General features: G+C 49.7%; 1 protein-coding gene across 2 annotated transcripts in view; it reads right to left on the reverse strand.

Moving 5' to 3' along the window:
• The window catches only part of HP1BP3 (heterochromatin protein 1 binding protein 3), a 901,708-nt gene that overhangs the window by 731,665 nt on the left and 149,566 nt on the right, over positions 1-20,477 (reverse strand). For both annotated transcript variants that reach the window (XM_069610338.1, XM_069610339.1), the window contains exon 2: positions 15,804-15,920. In XM_069610338.1, the coding sequence (XP_069466439.1) occupies positions 15,804-15,903 (100 nt within the window). In that variant the 5' untranslated portion in view covers positions 15,904-15,920. The remainder of the gene's footprint in view (positions 1-15,803; positions 15,921-20,477) is intronic.

Here is a 20,477-nt window from a genome sequence, read left to right on the forward strand (position 1 = left end):
ACCAGAGAAATCACCTTATGTGTAATCGGTCTTAAGGAAAAAGAATAAAGAGGGCCAAACTGAGCGCCCATTAAAAACACTAAATTTAAATCTCACGCCGGAACAATAAACTGGCATGGGGGAAACCTATTGGAAAGGCACCTCAGGAATTGAATAACTACAGGTATCGTGAAAAAGAAGCCCTGCTTCGGGGTGTCCTCTTGCAGAACGAAATGGCTGCAAACACAAAGTTACCGTAGTGACTACCTTACTCTTAGTCTATAGTCCCCTTCCCCCCATACTTGTGGCACATTCTCTCCTTCGGGATGGGACCGGGTCTTTTAAAAAAAAAACAAAAAAAAAAAACGCAAACTATTACATTTTGTGTCCTTCCAGTTTTACGCAGAGCCATCGCACGCGACCTCCGCTCATCGCCCTCCAGTCCTTTTCTATGGCCTGGTCGAAGACCATTTAAGCAATAATAGAGGATACTTATTAGAGGGTAAGGAACAAGTTACTTACCTGTAACTGTTGTTCTCCAGCATGGGTCTGGCATGGATTCACATGCTCATGAATATTCCCCGTCGTCAGGCTGGGAATCCTCGGTAAAGAAAAAACCAGTATCAGTTTCGTTTCTGATCTGTCTTTCGTAGTAATAACCAATCACTGGTCTCTGCGTCATACTGACCACAGCCAATGACTGCCCTCTACCTAATCACCGCCTCTGGCAGCCATCTTCAGATTTGGAAGCACGTGAAGTGGCAGTATGACCAAGTGAAGAGCCGCAGAGGGGTAGGCGGGAGGGTTCGCATGTGAATCCATGCCAGACCCATGCTGGAGAACAACAGTTACAGGTAAGTAACTTGTTCCTTCTCCAGCATGGGGTCTGGCATGGATTCACATGCTCATGAATAAAGAATACATAGCAGTACACACATGCACAACCACGGGAGGTGGCAAAGGCTCAACATTAAGCATTGCATCAAACTCAACATTAAGCATCTTACCTCCTCACCAGGCTCACCTCAGGCGAACAGGTTGCGCAGCACTGCTTGGCCGACCCTGGACTCCTCCCTGGAATTCCGATCGACGCAGTAGAACTTCGTGAAGGTGTGCGTCGACCTCCACGTAGCAGCCCTGCATATGTCCAGCAGGGGCACACCAGAAAGGAACGCCGTGGTAGCTGCGATCGCTCTGGTGGAATGGGCTCTCGGACGGCCGGGCAGCGGTCGGTTTGCCAACCGATGACAGTACATGATACAGCCGGAGAGCCATCTGGAAATGGAAGCCTTCGAGAGAGCCTTCCCCTGATTGACAGGTCCAAAGTTCACAAAGAGTTGTGACGTCTTCCAAAAACACTACGTGCGGTCCACGTAGAACTTCAGCGCTCTAGCCACATCCAGCGAGTGCAAAGTCCTCTCAGCCGGCGACGAAGGCGACGGGAAGAACACAGGCAACACCAAGGGTTCGTTGAGATGGAAGTCCGACGGTACCTTGGGCATGAAGGAGGGGTGCGTCCTGAGCACTACCCTCGTGTCGTGAAAAGTCAAGCACGGGGCCTTGCAGGAAAGGGCCTGGATCTCTCCCACCCGTCGTGCGGAGGTGATGGCCACAAGAAACGCTGTTTTCCACGACAGAAACTTCAACGGGGCCGAGTGCAGAGGCTCGAACGGAGGTCCCATGAGCTTGGTCAGCACCACGTTGAGCTCCCACGCCGGGGCCGGAGCCTTCACCGGCGGGAACGATCTGAACAGTCCCTTCATGAACTCTTTCACCAGACGATGAGACCACAAGGACGTCTGTCCCGTGGTTCTGGTGTATCGGGAGATCGCAGCAAGATGAATCTTGATGGACGCGTGCGCCAGTCCAGCTTTGGCCAGCGTCAGCAGGTACGGCAGAACTTGGGGAGCCGTAATCCGTAGAGGGTTAATCTTCTGTGCGTGGCACCAGACAGAGAACCTCTTCCATTTGTGACCGTAGCATTTAAGAGTCGAGGACGCCCTGGCCTTTGCAAGAACCTCTCTGCAGTCGGCCGGTATGTCGTATCCTCCAAACTCTAGCGCTGCAGGAGCCAGGCCTGCAAGTTCAGCAATTTCGGGTCGTGGTGGAGGATGGCGCCTCCTTCCCTGGAGAGCAGATCCGCGTCCACCGGCAGCTTGATTGGCGGGGACGCTGACAAGTCCAGAAGGTCCGGGAACCATATCTGCCTCGGCCACGCAGGTGCGACGAGGATCATCCTGCACCGTGACCTCTTGAGCTGGTTGACGAGCCGGATTAGCAGTGGCAAAGGAGGGAACGCGTAGAGGAACAGGCCCTCCCAGGGGAACGAGAAAGCATCGCCCATGCTCCTCGCCTGGGGAAACCTGCTGGCGAACCTCCGGCACTTGGAGTTCGTCGCCGTCGCGAACAGGTCGATCTGGGGTGTGCCCCACCGTCGGAAGAGGCGATCCACTAGATCCTGCCGTAGTTCCCACTCGTGGAACGAGCGCAGCTCCCTGCTGAGTGAGTCGGCAATGGTGTTTTTTATCCCTGCCAGATGAAACGGCACCAGAAACATCCCCTGGGCGACTGCCCAATGCCACAGGTCCTGCGCCTCCTTGGACAGTGCTGGGGACCTGGTTCCGCCCTGTTTTCTGATGTAAAACATGGTGGTGGTGTTGTCGGTGAAGATCCTCACCACCTTGCCCTTGAGGGACGGAAGGAAGGACCTGAGGGCCCAAAACACTGCACGGAGCTCCAGGACGTTGATATGTAAGGATTTCTCCGTCGGGAGCCAAAGGCCCCTTGCGTGCAGATTTTCGGTGTGCGCTCCCCACCCTTCCAGGGAGGCATCCGTGGTCACTGTCTCCTGGTGGGCTGGGGTCTGGAAGTCCATGCCCGCCATCAGATGCGCGCGGGTGCCCCACCACCGGATCGCTCGTCGGAAACTCTCGTCGAGTGTGATCCTTTCCTCGAAGTTGCCAGTCGTTTGGATCCAGCGCGCGTCCAGGAACTCCTGCAACGGGCGCATCCGGAGCCTGCACATGGGAATGAGGTAGATGCAGGAAGACATCATTCCGAGGAGGGACTTGATGGACCTCACCTTGGCCGCGTCGGCCACCAACATCCGCTGCACCTTGCCCAGGATGGTCCTGGTCCTCTCCTCCGACGGGGAGGCCCGAAGGGACACTGTGTTGAGCCTCGCTCCCACAAACAGAGTGTCTTGCGCGGGTACCAGGAGGGATTTGGCGTAGTTCACGGAGAATCCCAGGTCCGTGAGAAGTTGGACGGTCCTTGCCGTGTGGACCACGGCGAGCTCCCTTGTCTTGGCTCGGATGAGCCAGTCGTCCAGGTAGGGGTAGACGTGGAACCCTTCGCGGCGCAGCTGAGCCGCCACCGGTGCGAGGCACTTGGTGAACACCCTGGGTGCCGACCGTAGACCGAAGGGGAGGGCTTTGAACTGGTAATGCCGCCCTTGGACCACAAACCTGAGGAATTTTCGGTGCCCCTTCAAGATGGGAATATGGAAGTAGGCATCCTCCAAATCCAACGACGACAGGAAGTCTCCTTCCTCCAGCTGACCCAGGACGTGCTGGAGGGTGACCATCCGGAACTTTTGTGCCTTGATGAACTTGTTCAGACGTCGCAGGTCCAGGATGGGGCGCCATCCCCCCGTCTTCTTCTTCACGAGGAAGTATCTCGAGTAGACTCCGGAGCCCCGAAGCCTCTTTGGGACGAGTTCGATGGCGCCCTTCTTGAGCATCGCCTTCACCTCCCGGAGAAGTTGAGGGACGTGAAGTTCTTTCCTGGCCACGGGGGGGACGCGCGGACACTTTCTTTGAAACTCGAGGCGTCCAGCACCCAACGGTCGGTGGAGATGGACTCCCACACGCTGACAAAGCTCACCAGCCGGCCTCCCACCGGGGTGCTTCGGTGGGGGCCCGACCCCCCCGGCCGGTTCAATCCTGCTTCGACGAGGCTTTAGCGCCTTGTCCTTGGCGACGACGGCGGGGTCCGCCAGGCTTGCCTCGTCCTCTGTAGGCCTCCTGAGATGACGAGCGGGCCGCTTGACGGTAGGAGGAGAAACCGCCGCCGGAACCTTTGGAGGCGCCCTTGCCTCCGCTGCTCCGAAAAGGGCGTCCGCCGTTGTTGCAGAACTCCAAGGGCCCGGGCCTCCACGTGCGTCTTGTCCTCATGTAGGCAGTAAAGACAAAAAGAGTGTTCGTCCTCCTTGAAGACGTTCTGCAGCTGGCATCCAGGGCAGACCCTGAACAGCTTTCCGGGCATCGAGCTTCCCTTCTCCTGGGCCATGGCCGGGCCTGAGAAACTTCTGGAGTCCTCCAAAAGCGTAGCTCGACGAAATCCTCACCCTTGAGGGGCGCAGGCGAATCCGAAACGGGTCCCCGTTGATCGGATGGAGAGTCGGTGGAGCTTGAGGCTCTTTTGACCGAAAAAACGAAGTTTTTGAGAAAAAAACGTGAAAAAAATAGCACTAACGCTCGAGAGCAATAGCACGAGGATCCCAACACATGAACGTGCGGTAAAAATCTGAAGATGGCGGTGCTTAGGTAGAGGGCAGTCATTGGCTGTGGTCAGTATGACGCAGAGACCAGTGATTGGTTATTACTACGAAAGACAGATCAGAAACGAAACTGATACTGGTTTTTTCTTTACCGAGGATTCCCAGCCTGACGACGGGGAATATTCATGAGCATGTGAATCCATGCCAGACCCCATGCTGGAGAACGGTGAGAAAGCATATGGAGGAAAGGGGTCTATGGACTAGGAGTGAGGTAGTCACTACGGTGAATAACTGTCATACTCCTACATACTGTCCCCTTTCCTCCATGCTTGTGGGAGACTCCCAAGAACCAACCATAGGTATTACAGGTGGATGGATATTTCCCCTCTTGGAATACATTCTTGAGAAATGCCTGGCCAAATTGGGCACCAGCCCGGGAGCTCAGGTCGAGATAGTAATGTTTGCAAAAAGCCGATGGAGAGGCCCACGTAGCCCCTTTGGCAATGGACCCCCAAGGGACTTACTTTTGGAAGGCAACAGCAGCCGCTTTACACCAGACCAAACGTGCATGAATGCCTTTAGGTGGTTGAAAGGCTTGAATCTTGTAGGCCTCGGAAACACCTGAAGCAACCCAGCTGGAGATGGATGCTTTTGAGGCTTCTTTCCCTTTTGGGTCACCAAATGTAACGAATAGTTGAGAAGAGCTTCTAAGTTTGTGCGTCCTGTAGAGGTAGAACTTCAGAGCCCGTCTGACGTCTAGGTTGTGCAGGACCCTTTCGGCATCAGAGAACGGGGTACGGGAAGAAGACAGGTAAAAATATGGACTGGTTCCAATAAAATTCTGAAACCACTTTAGGAAGGAAGGGTGGGTGTGAAGCACCACCTTATCCTTATGAAAAGCCAGGAATGGATGTTCCACAGAAAGCCAGAAGCTCACTTAGCCATCTTGCAGATGTCACTGCAATCAAAAATGCCACCTTCCAAGACAGGAACTTGAGTTCTGGAGTGGCCACGGGTTCAAAAGGCTTATGACATAACGCTGTGAAGACCACATTCAGATCCCATTTGGGATGAGGGACCCGAACCGGTGGAAAAAGATGGAAGACCTGCAGTATATTTTGATGACTGGATTAGCCAGTGAAAAAGAGCAGCTGTCTGTAGACAGGTAAGTTGCAATGGCAGACAAATATGTCCTGCATGTTAAGACATGTATGCCAAAAGCTGGAAGGTCAGATACAAAGGACAAACCAGTGTCAATAGAAGCATGCCTGGGATCAAGCTCTTTGGCTAGACACAATGACAAAAACCGAGGCACTTGCTCCTGTATTGAGCTCTCGTAGACGGCTTCCTTGCCACTTGAATTATACGCATGTTGTCCTCAGACACGTTGAACTGAACTCCGGCACCAGGCCGGCAAGCGGAACAATTGTGGGGATGGATGCCACAACTGGTGATTGCACTGGTGATGAAGGTCGGGACTCAGCGGAAACCTGATCGAACAAGACACCGACAGGTGCTGCAGTTCCAAAAACCAGAACCTGGTTAGCCACAAAGGCGCTATGGAGGAGAGTGCATTTCAATGCACTCCGGAGTTTCCAAAGTGACAGATGAATCAGTGGCAAAGGAGGAAAGGCGTAAGCTTTTATGATGTCCCACGGGATCCAGACGGCATCCCCAAATGAAGACACCAGCAAGTCCCTGGAAGCATAAAGAAGAATTTCTCTGTTAAATGATGTCAAAAGGTCTATCTCTGGAGTACCCCATTGCTGAAAAATCTTGGCGAGAACATCAGTGTTCATCTCCAACTCGCATCTCGCTGCAGATGTTGGCTGAGGGATTTTGCAGCCACATTGATGTGACCTGGAATGTGCACAGCTTGGAGCTAAACATTTTGTTGGATAGCCCAATTCCATATTTGGATGGCAATTGTCCGTGCAAATTCGAACCACACTGTTGATGATCGAGGGTTGAAAAGCTTTGAGCGCCAGAAAAACTGCCAGGAGCTCCAGGTAATTGATATGGAAGGGCGCTTCCTTGAGGCATCCAAAAATCGTACAAATCGCGGTGTCGCTCCCCACCCCAGAAGGGAGGAGTCTGTAGGGAGTAGTTTCCTACCTGTAACTCCATTTCTCCAGCTTTGGCATCTTTCATGGATTCACGTGCTGTGACTATTTCCCGTCAGGCTGGGAAACCTAGTACCTTTAATGTAGCAGTTTTCCCATGGAAAACATCGACACCAAGTGTCCTAGCGACGTCTTTTTGGGTGCTTTAGGTTGCACCAATAGGACGTCCCCGTATAAACAGCCCCGCCCCCGCAGCTTCCCTTCAGATTTTAACCTCATCAAAATGGAGGAACTCAAAGCATTTGTTTGCCTGAAGGGGGAGGTCAGAGGGTGCATGTGAATCCATGAAAGATACCAACGCTGGAGAAAGGAGTTCCAGGTAAGAAACTACTCCCTTCGCCAGCATTGGATCTTTCATGGCTTCACATGCTGCGAATAGACTACATAGCAGTAAGAGAACCTGGAGGTGCATAACAGGAAAACAAGACCCCTGCACCAGGCAATCATACAATCGCAATTACTTAGCCTGGGACAGCAAAGTCGAAAAACATCAGTAAAAAAAACAAATCAAACAAAACCCAGAAGCTCTGGGTCCTACCCTATTGGAACAGGCGTTGGAGGACTGCACGCCCCACTTGCATATCCTCTGCATGCTTTTGGCCCAGAGAGGGTCTGGTGAAGGTGTGTGGCACCACCCAAGTCGCTGCAAGTCCCTGAGCATTATGCCTGCCCACAGAGCCGTCGATGATGCCATGGACCTCGTAGAATGGGCTCTGGGAGTCGACTGCAATGGTTTGCCAGCCTTGTCGTGGCAAAAGGAAATCGTAGAGGATACCCAACGGGAAAGTCCCTGCTTCGAAATAGGCTTTCCCCTTGTTGGCGTAGCCGAAAGCCACAAACAGCTGCCTCGACATCCTGAAGGACCGAGTTCTGTCCAGGTAAAATATCAATGCCGTCTTGACGTCCAAGGAATGTAGTGCCCTCTCCGCCAGAGTAGACGCCTTCAGAAAAAAGCCGGGCTAGGCAAACGTAGCGTTATGAAACTCCAATGTCATTTTCAGAATATAGTGAGGATTAGAAGATAGGAGAACCCTGTCCCTCATGAAACGCAGATACGGCGTACATACTGCAACGTGACCATCCCGAACCTTTGTCATCTCACTTTTGTTGGGCGGCAGCAGGTCCAGAATGGGGCACCACTTTCCATTCGGTTTCTTGATGACGAAACACTGGGAATAGATACCTTGTCCTCTTTCTGACTCCGGAACCCTTTCTATAACCCTTTTCTCTAACATCAGATGCACCTCCAGCCGCAAGCTCTGTAGAAGCGGCTGCGATCCAGTCACCGGTGGAATAGAGAGCGAGGACGCCGGAACTCTGAGTGGCCGTATTGGATGCATCGAGCACCCATTGGTCCGGCGTAATGCAACGCCACTTGTTGAAATGCCACGCTATTCTCCCTCCAAGTCTGCTGCCCTTGTGGCAGTCATTGTTGGGGCTTGGACTGGCGGCCGCTACCAGAGGCCGAGGTGAAACCTCTTCCGCTGCCCTTGTAGATTGCCAAAATCCTTGCAAGGAATAGCTGGAGCGACTGAAGCCCTTGTCGTGAGATCCCGCAAACCTGGCATTCCCCACCACTCCCCAGATTGAGCGGGACGAAACGCCGACCTGGCAGGGTCGCTAGGGACCTCGCCGTGTCTAAATCCTCCTTCATATTCTTCAGAGCCTCGTCGATTTTCTCACCAAACAGCTGCCCCCCCCCCTCGCATGGCATGTCCACCACTTTGTGCCTGAGTTCAGGGCGAAAGTCGGTACATCGCAACCACGCCTGCCACCGGCGAAGCACTCCATTATTTATCTGCTTAAATCTAGCCTCCTCCTGGACCACCGCAATATTAATACTGTGATGGAGGCTTCTTCACCCTCCCGAACCTGCAGCATCACCTCCTTTTCGTTGCTCCAGCAGATGGCCCAGCAGCGGCACTAACCTGTGCCACATCTCCCTGTTGTAGCGAGCCATAATGGCCAACGAATTGGCCGCCCTGACCTCCGTTGCCCCCACCGTCAGCACCTTCTTGACAAAACATCCTGCTTACGGCCCTCATTGTCTGGGGGCCGGTGGGTGCAGACTTCTGCTGGCTATTTGCCTTCCGACTGGCCGTCGCGGACACCGACTCCGGCGTGGGCTGCAACATGAAACACTTCAGCGTGGACTCGGTGCTTTAAACATTTCGTCCAAGTGGCCCTTGACCGCAGGTTCTGTGAAAGGATGGCGCATCGTGTGCAGGCCTTCCTGCCACACGTGGTCCAAGATGGGTATAGAGAAGATTGCCTTCCGTCTCTTCCCCATATGATCGAATAGAAAACAGTATTTTCTCTCCTCCTCTGGCTTAAGGCCAAACTCCTGGCACGCCTTGGCCATCATGGCGTGAAAAGCGGCCACATCGTCCGGGGGAGAGGGCTGTGCAGGACTACTAGGGGGTAGGGAGGGTCCACCTCTGGGTCCGTATCCCACATATCCGCCCTCCTGGGCGAGGATGACACCGTCGAGTGTGTGCCTGGAGGGACGCTGTCGTGGTCAGACTCGAGGGGCGGCAGGAGGGGGGGAGGGGGGAGGGGGGAGGGGGGAACGGCTGCAATTGCATCTATGCGATGGAACAGGCGGCCTAAACCTCGTTGCTCCAAGGGATCCACCGGGGTGTGGGGCACCAGAAGCTATGCATCCAACTGACCGAGTTCATTAAGAGAAACAGAAGCTCCCACATCTGAGATTTAGCATTAAGTGACCAAATTCATTTTTTCCAAAATCTTTAGTTATACCTTGCAGGAGCGCATTCAAAGCCACGATTAGGAATATATTTAGCCCCCAGCTGCATCTACTCCAGAAAAGATTCACTGACTGCTCTGAGTCTTTCTCAAAACTATCTTTGAAAGTGAAAGCATCTATAGACTCAAAATAAGAGCAACTAAGTGCTTAAGTGTCTCTTCAGAGTGGTTATCTCCACAAAAACGACACCGAAGGTCAAGGGAATCGGGTCCTGGTGCATCATTATTACCCCAGTGCCTTGTCCTCTCGAGCGTCGGTAACTGGTTGAGTTTAAAGCGCATATAGCTGGTTCTTCCCCTCTCTCACGGGAACCTCTGCAGGTAAAGGGGCAAACATTCCCTAGCGTGGCCAAAATTGGAATATTATTTATAGCTAGAATACGAATTGACACAGTTGGCCGTTTCCACCCAGTCTGCCCTGAAGAGGAACCTCTTCACCAGTCCTGGCCATTACACAAGATCTTCTACAGTCAAGCCAAGGGAAAGTGGTATTAAGTTCATCCTAGCACAAAACTTTGCCATTGATGAAACTGATTCTGATCTAGCAACCTCTCCTAAAGTTTTGTATAGAGTATTTATCAGAAGGTCGCTCATTTTTCTATACAGGGAAAGTTGTTTCCAAAAGGTACCTAGCTTTAAGAGATATTAGGCAGAGCTCATGGCGGATAACCGCATTGGGCACTGCCATAGATAAGACCAGTAGCTCTTTCCACAACTTTCCCTGTATGCTATTAAGAATCAGACTCATATCGTGGGTACAGATATCCAGGCCATGGAGTAGAATGGGCTCACATTTGGCAAGATAGCATCACCTTATCGGTATCAGAGAAAATCTGCAAACCTTCACTCTCAAAAATTTCATTTGGGATTTAAGTTTACAGGCCTTCTCCTCAAGGCTCCGTTTCCATAGTTTGGCACTAACCCCATTTGTGCGATTGTACCCCAAATATGTGATGGCCTGGATCTGGACCACCGATTCGTCACCCATGATCCACTTATAAGTCTGAATCTTTCCTCTTTTCGAAAAGGCCTAAATCCGAGATTTGGATGCGTTGGGCAAAAGATTGTAAGCAACTGCGTGGATTTAAAAATGATAAATTTTTCTCCCAAGACCACAAGGGTTACGGTCCAAAAGAATAAAGTCATCTGCAAAAGCCATCCACTAGATCGCCATCCTCCCCAACCTGGCCGGTGCGATTGAAGGTCCCTGCCGCACTCCCTCCACATAGCACACGTACAGGTTGAAGAGAATAGGTGCCAGTGAACAGCCCTGCTCAACACCCCCCCCCCACATATGTAGCAATTTCCCTTGACAAAGCACCCTCCTTAGTCAAACAAACCCTAATTGATGTGTTCGTGTGAAGTAATGCAAGGAGCTGAACAATCTTACGCTGAATCTCCATAGCTAGCGACTTGGACCACAATCTCGATCTTATTACTCAATCAAATGCGTTTGAGAGGTCCAATGATGCTATAAAACACATCTCCTGTATTAGCTTGATGTACCGAATCTCTTAAGTGATCCAAAACCATTGCGTTTAGGTCGGTTCCCAGCTTTTCCCGGAAACCGACTTGAAATTTGCTGAAATGCGAATTATGCCTGACCACTTTATTAAGGTCTCTTAAGAGCGGGATGGCAAAGGCGTTACTAGCCGCTTCAATGAGCGCTAGGGGTCTATAATTACTCAGGTTTAAGACATCGCCCTTTTTATATATGGGCACGGTGATGGATTGAACCCAAGATTCTATGACAGCGTGGGTTTCAAAGATGTAGTCAAATACTGGTTTCAAAAGATTGGCCCACAACTCAGGGGCAGCCTTGATAACAAAAGGCGGAATACCGTCTGGGCCAGGGGCTCGGGACGGCTTAAATTTGTGTATAGCCCATACAATATCCTCGTGGTCCCATGTACAGCCTCCAATGACACTACATCCCAAATCCATGCCTGGCCCTTTAACAAATTTCGAGGGGAGGGCAAATTTGTTGGTGTAATAAGTGATCAAAGCCGAGGCTTGGATTGGACAGTCCAAACTGCCCTTTGAGGGGACAAGAGTCCTATTAACAGTGGCCCAGAATTTGCCACCCATGCCCTTGCAGACTTTTTCCATCATAGACTGGTGGGAATTCAGATGGTGATCCATCCGAAGTGAGTTAACCAAGTTTTTATGTCTCAGACTTATCTTTTTCTTTAGAACCAAAAACTCACTCAACAATAAGGACTGTTTTTTTAAGAGCCACCTGATCCCTTCCTTTATTAATTTTATAGTTATACATTCTAAAGTCCCATCTAAAGCACTCAGATTTATTGCTGATATTGCTTCCCACTTTGCTAATTTTATAGGCACAAGTCAGCATAATGTTGTTACATAAATTACCCGCTCGTAAGTGGGAGCTCTCCCCCAAATCAGGATGAGCAGTGTTCTGTGAGGAGGGTATTGGATCTCCTAATGGTGTTAGAATTCCAATTAACCGATCTACCTTGTTTTACCACTGAAATGCCCATAAATTCAGGTCTTACTTGGATTCCCGGAGGGCCAAAGTCAGAGTGAAAGCTAAAAGGTGTGTGATCCCCCAAGTCAGTGTCTATGTGAGCCAAGTTCCCACAGGCTTGTTTACTGAATGCTGAATACTAGCACAAAAGTATGTGGCTTTACTCATGCTTGTTAACTCTCAGAATACTGCTTTGAAAAACACACTGGCAGGCAGGTCGAGTGCAAAGTTTGGGGCAAGTCTTGAATAAATTGAGCTCCAAGAGTTCCCATAAGGCGGTGATTTGAGTAGGGAGGGGCAATCATTTGGGTGAGAATGGCCATCGGGATTAGCATGGCCATTGGCAGTCAATGGATGGACAAATAACCAAACTCCTACAAGCTGTGTCACTCCAGATGTGACATTTCTCCCCATCTGTACTCTAATGCAATAGCTTCTGCTTAAAGGCGTTGCAAGAGACAACAAATGGCCCAAACTAAAAAAAATGCACCAGAAAGGCACAGGAACCCGACAAGGCTGATCCATACAACTCAAACAGGACACATTTATTTATACTAGATTTTATTTTCAAACCAAGGTTAGGCCAAACAGTATAGTTGTAGGGTGGCAAACGTGTAAAAATGTGGCCAATATATAAAGTAGTCCCCTACAATGTGTATCCGGTACCCCTCCATTCATTCCTCCTGCCCCTCCATTCATTCCTCAGTGACTTTCCATTCACACAAAACACCATGCAGAGAAGGCGAGTAGGGGTGCATACCCAAGCCCAGGGCCTCCAAATCCCCTTTTGTGCCTGATAATCTTTTTTAAAATGCTAATTCAGCACGCTCGGCGCTTAAGACCACCATTTCCCCATGATGCCTCCTTCCCAAGCCCCAAGCCCACACGACCCTATTGGCCCCTCCTCCCCATATCAAGAGCACTCCAATGGCAGCCCCCTCCGCCCGGCAGCCCCTTCGGCTAAGGGCCCCAAGGCAAAGGGTGGCTCCAACAGAGGTGGCTTCCGAAAGTGTCAGCAGGTGTCCACAGGAGACGCCAGGGGAAGCCAGTGGCCAGCCATCAACCAGCACCAACCACCAAAGTAAGTGTGGCATGGGTGGGGAGTAGAGCAATTACTCTAATGCAAAAAAAACTGCCACTTTACATTACCCTACCTCTGACCTATTAACATTAGCCTGCATCACATCTAGATAGAACTGTGAATGTTAGCATGTGCCACACCTAGATGGAATTTTTTGAACGCTAGTTTGTGCCTCACTTAGATGGAGTCATGAACATTGGCCTGAGTCACATCTAGATATGATTATGAAGGTTAGCAAATGCCACACTCCGATGGAATAGTGAATGTTGGCAAGTGCCACACTAAGATAAGACTGAACTATAGCCTGCGTCACAATTAGATAGGATTGTGAATGCCAGCCAGTGCATGCCACATCTAGATAGAAAAATGATTGTTAGCCAGTGCCTCATCTAGATTGCATCGGGAATACTACCAAATTCTGATAGAATTGTGACCACTAGCTCGCTTCACACAGACAGGCTTTCTAAGGTGAACCAGTGCCACATTTGGATACAGCTGGTAAATTTTGGTGGGCCTCACATATAGAAAGGATTGTGAATATTAGCCAGTACTGATCTAGATAGAAATACAGAAATATTCACGCACCACATCTAGTAAGAATGTGGAAATCTAACAAATCACTTCTAAACAGCGATGCAAATAACCAACCCAGTAACAATTTCACCCCTCTGCATACACCTCTCAAACTGAACACAAACAACCCTACACCACAACAAACTTCACTACACTGCAACAACAAAAACTGCACATAGACTTGCACAACGTCTAGCGATCGGAAAATACCCGAAAGCCCAGCGAACGCTGTTAACCGTGTTAGACTGCCAATGGCACAGCACTGCTCTCTTGCACTTTTCCCGCGTACTCCCACTAACTCACCCCCTTCCCTTTTCAGAGCAGCCAAGGGACCACTCTGGTGGTGATAGTGCGCAGTACAAATATCCTTTAACATTAACAATAACAGAACATTCAAAGACACGACCGAAACATAAAGGGGGGGGTGGACTAACATTCCATACATAAGAAAAAAAAGGTCAAATGGTAACATGTAGGCATAGTTGCATTTCTGACCCAAAAGATCATTAAAAGCAATTTCATTCACCCCTAGCCAAACAGTGATGCTGTCCCATATTGGTACGTATTTTTTCCTACATCCCACTTGCTCTTGCAGCCACAAGTAGTTCATTTCCACTACCCAGTCTTCACTTTTTAGTGGCGAGATTTCCACTACCCAGTCTTCACTTTTTAGTGGCGAGGTTCCCTTCTATTCTAAAAAGGCCAAATCTGAGCAGCCATCACAAAATGGCCCTACTGTGGGGTATGAGGAACCCTCCGGAGTCATCACTAAACCCCAGCCTGAAGTCTCCTCCCATGTGGCCAGGGGAAGGCAGCCGCTACCTGATCCTAACCCTGGGCTGGTAACATGAGGGAGGATCACATGGGAGGAGATGGTTCTCAGGGGGGAAGTGGTGACTCCGGTGAAGTCTGCTAAACTGAAAAGGGATGATCCGCTGGGGGTTCAGGAAGTAAATAGGACCGCCTCAAATTGTTAGAATTCTACCTTGGATAGTGGTCCTGAACCAAAGGGTAAATCAAACTTTTTTTTCCAACCTCTCAAACTTGACAACTCTCAGTTCACAACATATAAAAAGACCCAAATCACTATAGACTTCAGAACCCATAATGCCAGTGATACTGGCAAGAGGGACTCTGAGTTGATGAAGATTAAAAAGGTATTAAACATAATGAGCGGTCTAGTGGTTGTAGTTTGAAGCACCTTAGCGGGACATTTAAATTGAGTTTCAGCTGGGAAGGAAAGGAGACGCTGGCGGAATAGTAGAGGCAGCAGCAGGTCTGAGTGAGGACCAGTTAAGGAAGCAGAAGAAACGGCAGCTGAGGCCGACGTGGTGAAAAGTATGTGGCTGTGCAGAGAGAGCAGCTGGAAGCAGCATTGGGGAAAGCTATGCCATGTGGGACACTAGCTCCGACACGCTGTGAAGGAAGCAAGAACTGTAGACGCATGGAGTTGTCAAAGCTCCACCAAAGGACTGTGCTTACCATGACAGTCATTCAGGAGCTGGCAGCAGAGTAGACAGACTCTGAAAGATCTACAGCAGTGCCAGGTATTGAAACGGAGATGCAAGAGAATACCGGCGAATTGGCCTGAGACGCCAGGTGACCCCCGGCGTGCTCAGAATAAGACAATTAGCTAAAATTGATATTGAAGCAAAGCAAGACAAAGGCAGCCAGGGTGCAACTCTTTATATTGGACGCCACCAATTGGGGGATAATTGTAAACTGCATTGTCAGAAGCCAAGAGGCCACAGAAGAGTAATACAGAGGCGACAAGAGCGCAACTCCCCTTTTATGGGATACCAAATTGCTGAGATATGTAACCCATATTGTCAAGAGACCATACAGAGAAGCTAACATTGTTCAAACCTCATCGCATTTCTGAAACAGTGTCTGAACAGAACATCCTATCAAGACAGTGAGGACCACGAGGAAAAGCAGCGACAGCCAGGCAGGGCTTCCAATAGCCAAAAGATGAAACTGGAGCTAGATACAAAAATGTCTCAGCCAGTATAGACAAACCTTCTACTAAAATTCAGTATCCCAGCTTTCTGACAAATGCCGCAGTGATGGTTTAATTGGTTTCGGTGGCAAGCCTGACCTTAGAAAACACAATGCAGGTCGACCCATGCAGTTTGTGTATTGGGCCTTGGGTCAAAGGACCAGTGTAAACTAGTCCAAACCACTACAGAGCGAGCTGAACTGGGCTCACAACTGCTGCAGTCCGATAATTCTACAGCAGAGATTTCAATAAGCAAGGAAGCATAGTAACTATGAACACATGTACCGTACCTTTTTTCTCCACTTCAGGTTCCACTTCTGGTTCTGGTTCAGCATGGCGATTTTTGGGAGCAGTCTCCTTTTTGGAGTTGACAGCTCTGCGAATCGGCATGGTGCTGTCTCTAAAAGCTAGAGGAAAATAAAAATAAAATGCAATTAGAATTGTGTGCGTATGCATACACACATGTAAAGAGGTTTAATTTCCGAGGCACACACAATGTTCAGATATGACATGGACCATTGATCCTGCCTCCAAAACGAAGCTCCCTAGGCTTACAACACCCAGGACTCTGCATTCAAGTGTGGAAGTCACCTTGAGCACCGAATGGCTCCCAAAGGAACACGTGACACCATACCCATCTTATTCAGTCTCCCTTTGACGTAAAGTCTGAGCATAAGCAGCAAAGGGCCACTCTACATTTGGGTCTGTTTGGGTTGCAAAGGGCCTAGAAAGACAAGGCCTTATAAGATCGTTATTTTGTTCCCCCTCCTTGTCCTTGTCTTGTCACGCCTAGAACCTCTTGTGTACAGGCGTGTTATACATGCCACATCATATCTGAAAACCCAACCTTGTTGAACCACTGAACGAAGCAATGGAAGCAAATAGTCTCCCACACAACGCACAAACCAAACGCAGAATCAAAAGGAAAGGCATATCCATGGCAATGCAATACCAAAGGAAACAAAGATTCACTGCAACCTAATCAACCAGATCGATGCCAAAACACAGCACTCGGCGATGGTGGAACAGACATACTATTTTGCAACGAAACCAGGCTAACTGATTAATTCAAGGTAGTCCGACCCAAATGCCTAACCAACAAATTAAAACAAGCAAAGGGAGGGGAAGATTATATATATATATATATATATATATATATATATATACATACATACACACACACACACACACACACCCCCATTACTCACCGTAATCATATTTCTGGTGCTTGTATCTGCTTTGCTTCAGATGCTATGTATAGGCCAACATCTAGTAGAAGCTGCATTCGTCGTTTTTTTGAAACTCGAAAATAGGTGTCGAAATAGGGCATGCCAGTTATACTATCCCCATTGTGATGTCCCCTGTATCCATGATCCCTCACGCGTGTAGGTCCCTCAGATTGCATTTTTTCCTGACATGAGGTAGTGCGAGTACAGAGTTCCCAAACAGATATATATATATATGACAATGCATTACTTACCGTAAAAGCATTTCTGATGGTTGTATCTGCTTAGATTCACATGTTGTGCATAGGTCTGACATCCAGTGGTCACTGCGGAGTATTGCATTTTGTTTTTCGTAGTCGAAAAGGGGACGTCGACAAGGCGTGTCTTTAACACTATCCCTATAGTGACGTGCGTTGTACCCACAATCCCTCACGCGTCGAGGTCCCTCTGTTTGTATTTTTTCTGCCCTGAGGGAGCCTTCTATACGTGAGTGAGTACAGAAAAGAGAGAGATGTAGAAAGGTGTCTATGTTCCTTCCATCCGAGCGGGGAGGAAGGGTGGGCGCATGTGAATCTAAGCAGATACAACCATCAGAAATGCTTTTACGGTAAGTAATGCATTGTCTTCTGATGCTTGTTAATCTGCTTAGAATCACATGCTGTGCATAGACTAGCGAGCAGTACCCTAGTTGGCGGTGGGTTATGAGAAGGAACAGTAGAGAAAAGATGTCTTAATACTGCCTGTCCCACCTGGGAGTCAGATCTAGAGTGTGCATCTAGACAGTAGTGTTTTGTAAAGGTGTGCACAGAACTCCAGGTAGCCGCTTTGCAGATGGACTCAAGAGGAACATTTGCAATGAACGCTATGGAAGCCCCAGTGCCTCGAGTAGAATGTGCTCTTGGCTTGAAGGGTAGTTCTCTCTTAGCAAGAGTGTATCAGAGTGATGCATTGAACAATCCATCTAGATATAGTGGACGTTGAGACTGTCTCTGTGGCAGCAGGAAGAGAGGGAGATGCAAAGAAGTGATTAGTCTTTCTCAGAGGCCTGGTTCTTTCCATGTAGAACATGACAGCTCTGCGTACATCTAGTGTATGCAGACTTTTTTCTCCCAAGCTGGAAGGGTTTTGAAAGAACGTTGGTAGTTCTATTGACTGGTTTACATGGAATTTCGAGATGAATTTTGGTGCAAACCTTGGGTGTGTGCGTAGAACCACCTTATCCTTGTGAACTGTTACGAAGGGGTCTAGAACAGAAAGAGCCTGTAGTTCACTTACTCTCCTAATGGAGGTGATAGCTATTAGGAAAGCAGTCTTAAGAGTGAGGTCTTTAAGAGTTGCCTTGTGCATGGGTTCAAAAGGTGAGCCCATGAGTCTAGAAAGTACCACATCTAAGTCCCATCCGGGAGCTGGGTTAGCTATCAGAGGGTGTATTCTCTTTACCCCCTCCATGAAGGCCTTGATAACTGGTATCTTCCACCACAACACTAAGTTGGGAAGTGGTGTATGCAGAAAGTGCCGCCAGGTGGACTTTAATGGAATTGAACACTAGACCTGAATCCAGTAAATGGGTGAAGTACAGAACAATGTGTGTGGGAGAGCAGTCAACCGGGTTGATGCTCTTACCTCTATGCCAGATGACAAATCTTTTCCACTTGCTAGAATAGCAGTGGCGAGTATTAGGTTTTCTGGCTTCCCTGAGGATGTCCATACATCTCTGCGGAAGTTGTAGATGTCCAAATTCTATGATCTCAGGAGCCGGGCTGCTAAGTTCATGGTCTGAGGGCATGGGTGCAGTGTCCTGCCCTTGTCCTGTGACAGCATGTTGTACGGGCAGGGAAGTTTCACTGGGGGAGATAGGGACATCTCCATCAAGTGAGCGAACCATGGCTGCCTTGCCCACATTGGGGCCACTAGTATCATGGTAACTTGCTCCTGGTGCATCTTGTGCACCACTTTGTTGAGAAGGGGAGTCGGGGGAAAGGCGTAAACAAATTTCCCTGACCATTGAATCGACAGACCATTCCCCTTGGACTGGTTCTGGGGGTACCTGGAGGAGTAACTTTGGCATTGTGAGTCCTCCAGAGTTGCGAACAGGTCTATTTCCGGGAATCCCCATTGCGTGAAGACGTCTAAAACGGTGTCTTCGTGCAATCGCTATTCGTACTCTTCGGGCAGGGGAAGTCTCTGCTGAGTTCGTCTGCTAGCAGATTGAGTTCCCGTGGTACGTGTTGTGACAGTAGGAACATGTTGTGTTTGAGAGCCCACTTCCATATATTCTGGGACAGCTTGGACAGTCCTGGAGAGTGGGTGCCCCCCTGCTTGTTGATGTAGTACATGGCTGTGGTGCTGTCTGTAAGGACCATCATCGTCTTCCCTTGTAGGTGTTCCTGGAAGGCTTTTAGTGCTTTGAACACCACCAGTAGCTCCAGTAGGTTTATGTGCTTGGATGCTACGTTCGGAGTCCACACTCCGTGAGCAGTCTGATGGGATAGGTGAGCCCCCCATCCTGTGAGGGATGCGCCCGTGGTTAGAGTGGCCTCCACCACGGGTGTGGCAAAGGGTTTCCCTATTATCAGGTTATCCTTTGTCCACCACCGTAGCGAGAGAACCAAGGCTTGCGAGACCACCACTAAATCGTCCCATTGTCCGCTGGCCTGACACCACTGGCTGTTGAGCCACTCTTGCATTGGGCGCATGCACAGGCGCGCGTGAGGTACCAAATAAATACACAATGCCATCATTCCTAGCAATCGCATCGCTTTGCGCACCGTCACCTCTCGACCCGCCACATATTGGGGGATCTGAAACAGCAGGTTTTGGACCCTCTCGTTGGAGGGGAAGACGAGGCCGTCCTTTGTTCGAATTAGAGCCCCTAGGAATTGTTTGACTTGGCTGGGGTCTAAGCTGGACTTCCTCTTGTTGATGGAGAAGCCCAGTTGGAACAAAAGGTCTACAGTCTTTTGGGTGTTTGAGAAGCATGTCTCGTAAGAATCCCCTGATATGAGCCAGTCGTCGAGGTAAGGGTATACTGGGTTGGATAACCTGCGCAGGTGGGCCGCTGCCACTGCCAGTACTTTCGTGAATACCCTTGGTGCAGATGCTATGCCGAAGGGTAGCACTCTGAACTGGTAGTGTTTGTTTGCCCTCCATCATGAACCTGAGGTATTTTCTGTGCGCTGGCAACATTAAAATATGAAAGTATGCATCTTTCATGTCTAGTGTTGTCATGTAATCTCCCTGTGATAGCACTGGGATCACTTCCTGTAAGGTCATCATACGAAACTTTTGGGGTTTGACAAACTTGTTCGCTGGGCGCAGATCTAATACAGGGCGCATGGTTAGATCCTTTTTGGGTACAAGGAAGTACACTGAATAAATACCTTCCATTACCTGAGATAGAGGCACTACCTCAATGGCTCCTTTTTCCAGCAGTTGGTCCATTTCATGGAGAATGATGGCGAGGTGTTCTGGTGTCATGCGGCGTCCCCTCGGGGGTCTGTATGTTGGGGAACTGTTGAACTCTATACAGTAGCCGCGGGCTATGGTGGAAAGTACCCAGCGGTCTGATGTTATTCCCTCCCATGCTGGAAGAAAGGATGTCAACAGGCCCCCGGCCGGCGTTGCATGGGAGGGGACGCGAATCTTCGCGTCACTTGGTGGCGTTGTTGGCTTGGGAGCCTCTGGGGGTGGAACCCCGGCCTCTTCCCTTGCCACGGCGTTGACCCCTCCGATTGTACT

The sequence above is a fragment of the Ambystoma mexicanum genome, chromosome 8 (assembly GCF_040938575.1).
Source record: "Ambystoma mexicanum isolate Mex_15411 chromosome 8, UKY_AmexF1_1, whole genome shotgun sequence".
Lineage (NCBI taxonomy): Eukaryota > Metazoa > Chordata > Amphibia > Caudata > Ambystomatidae > Ambystoma > Ambystoma mexicanum.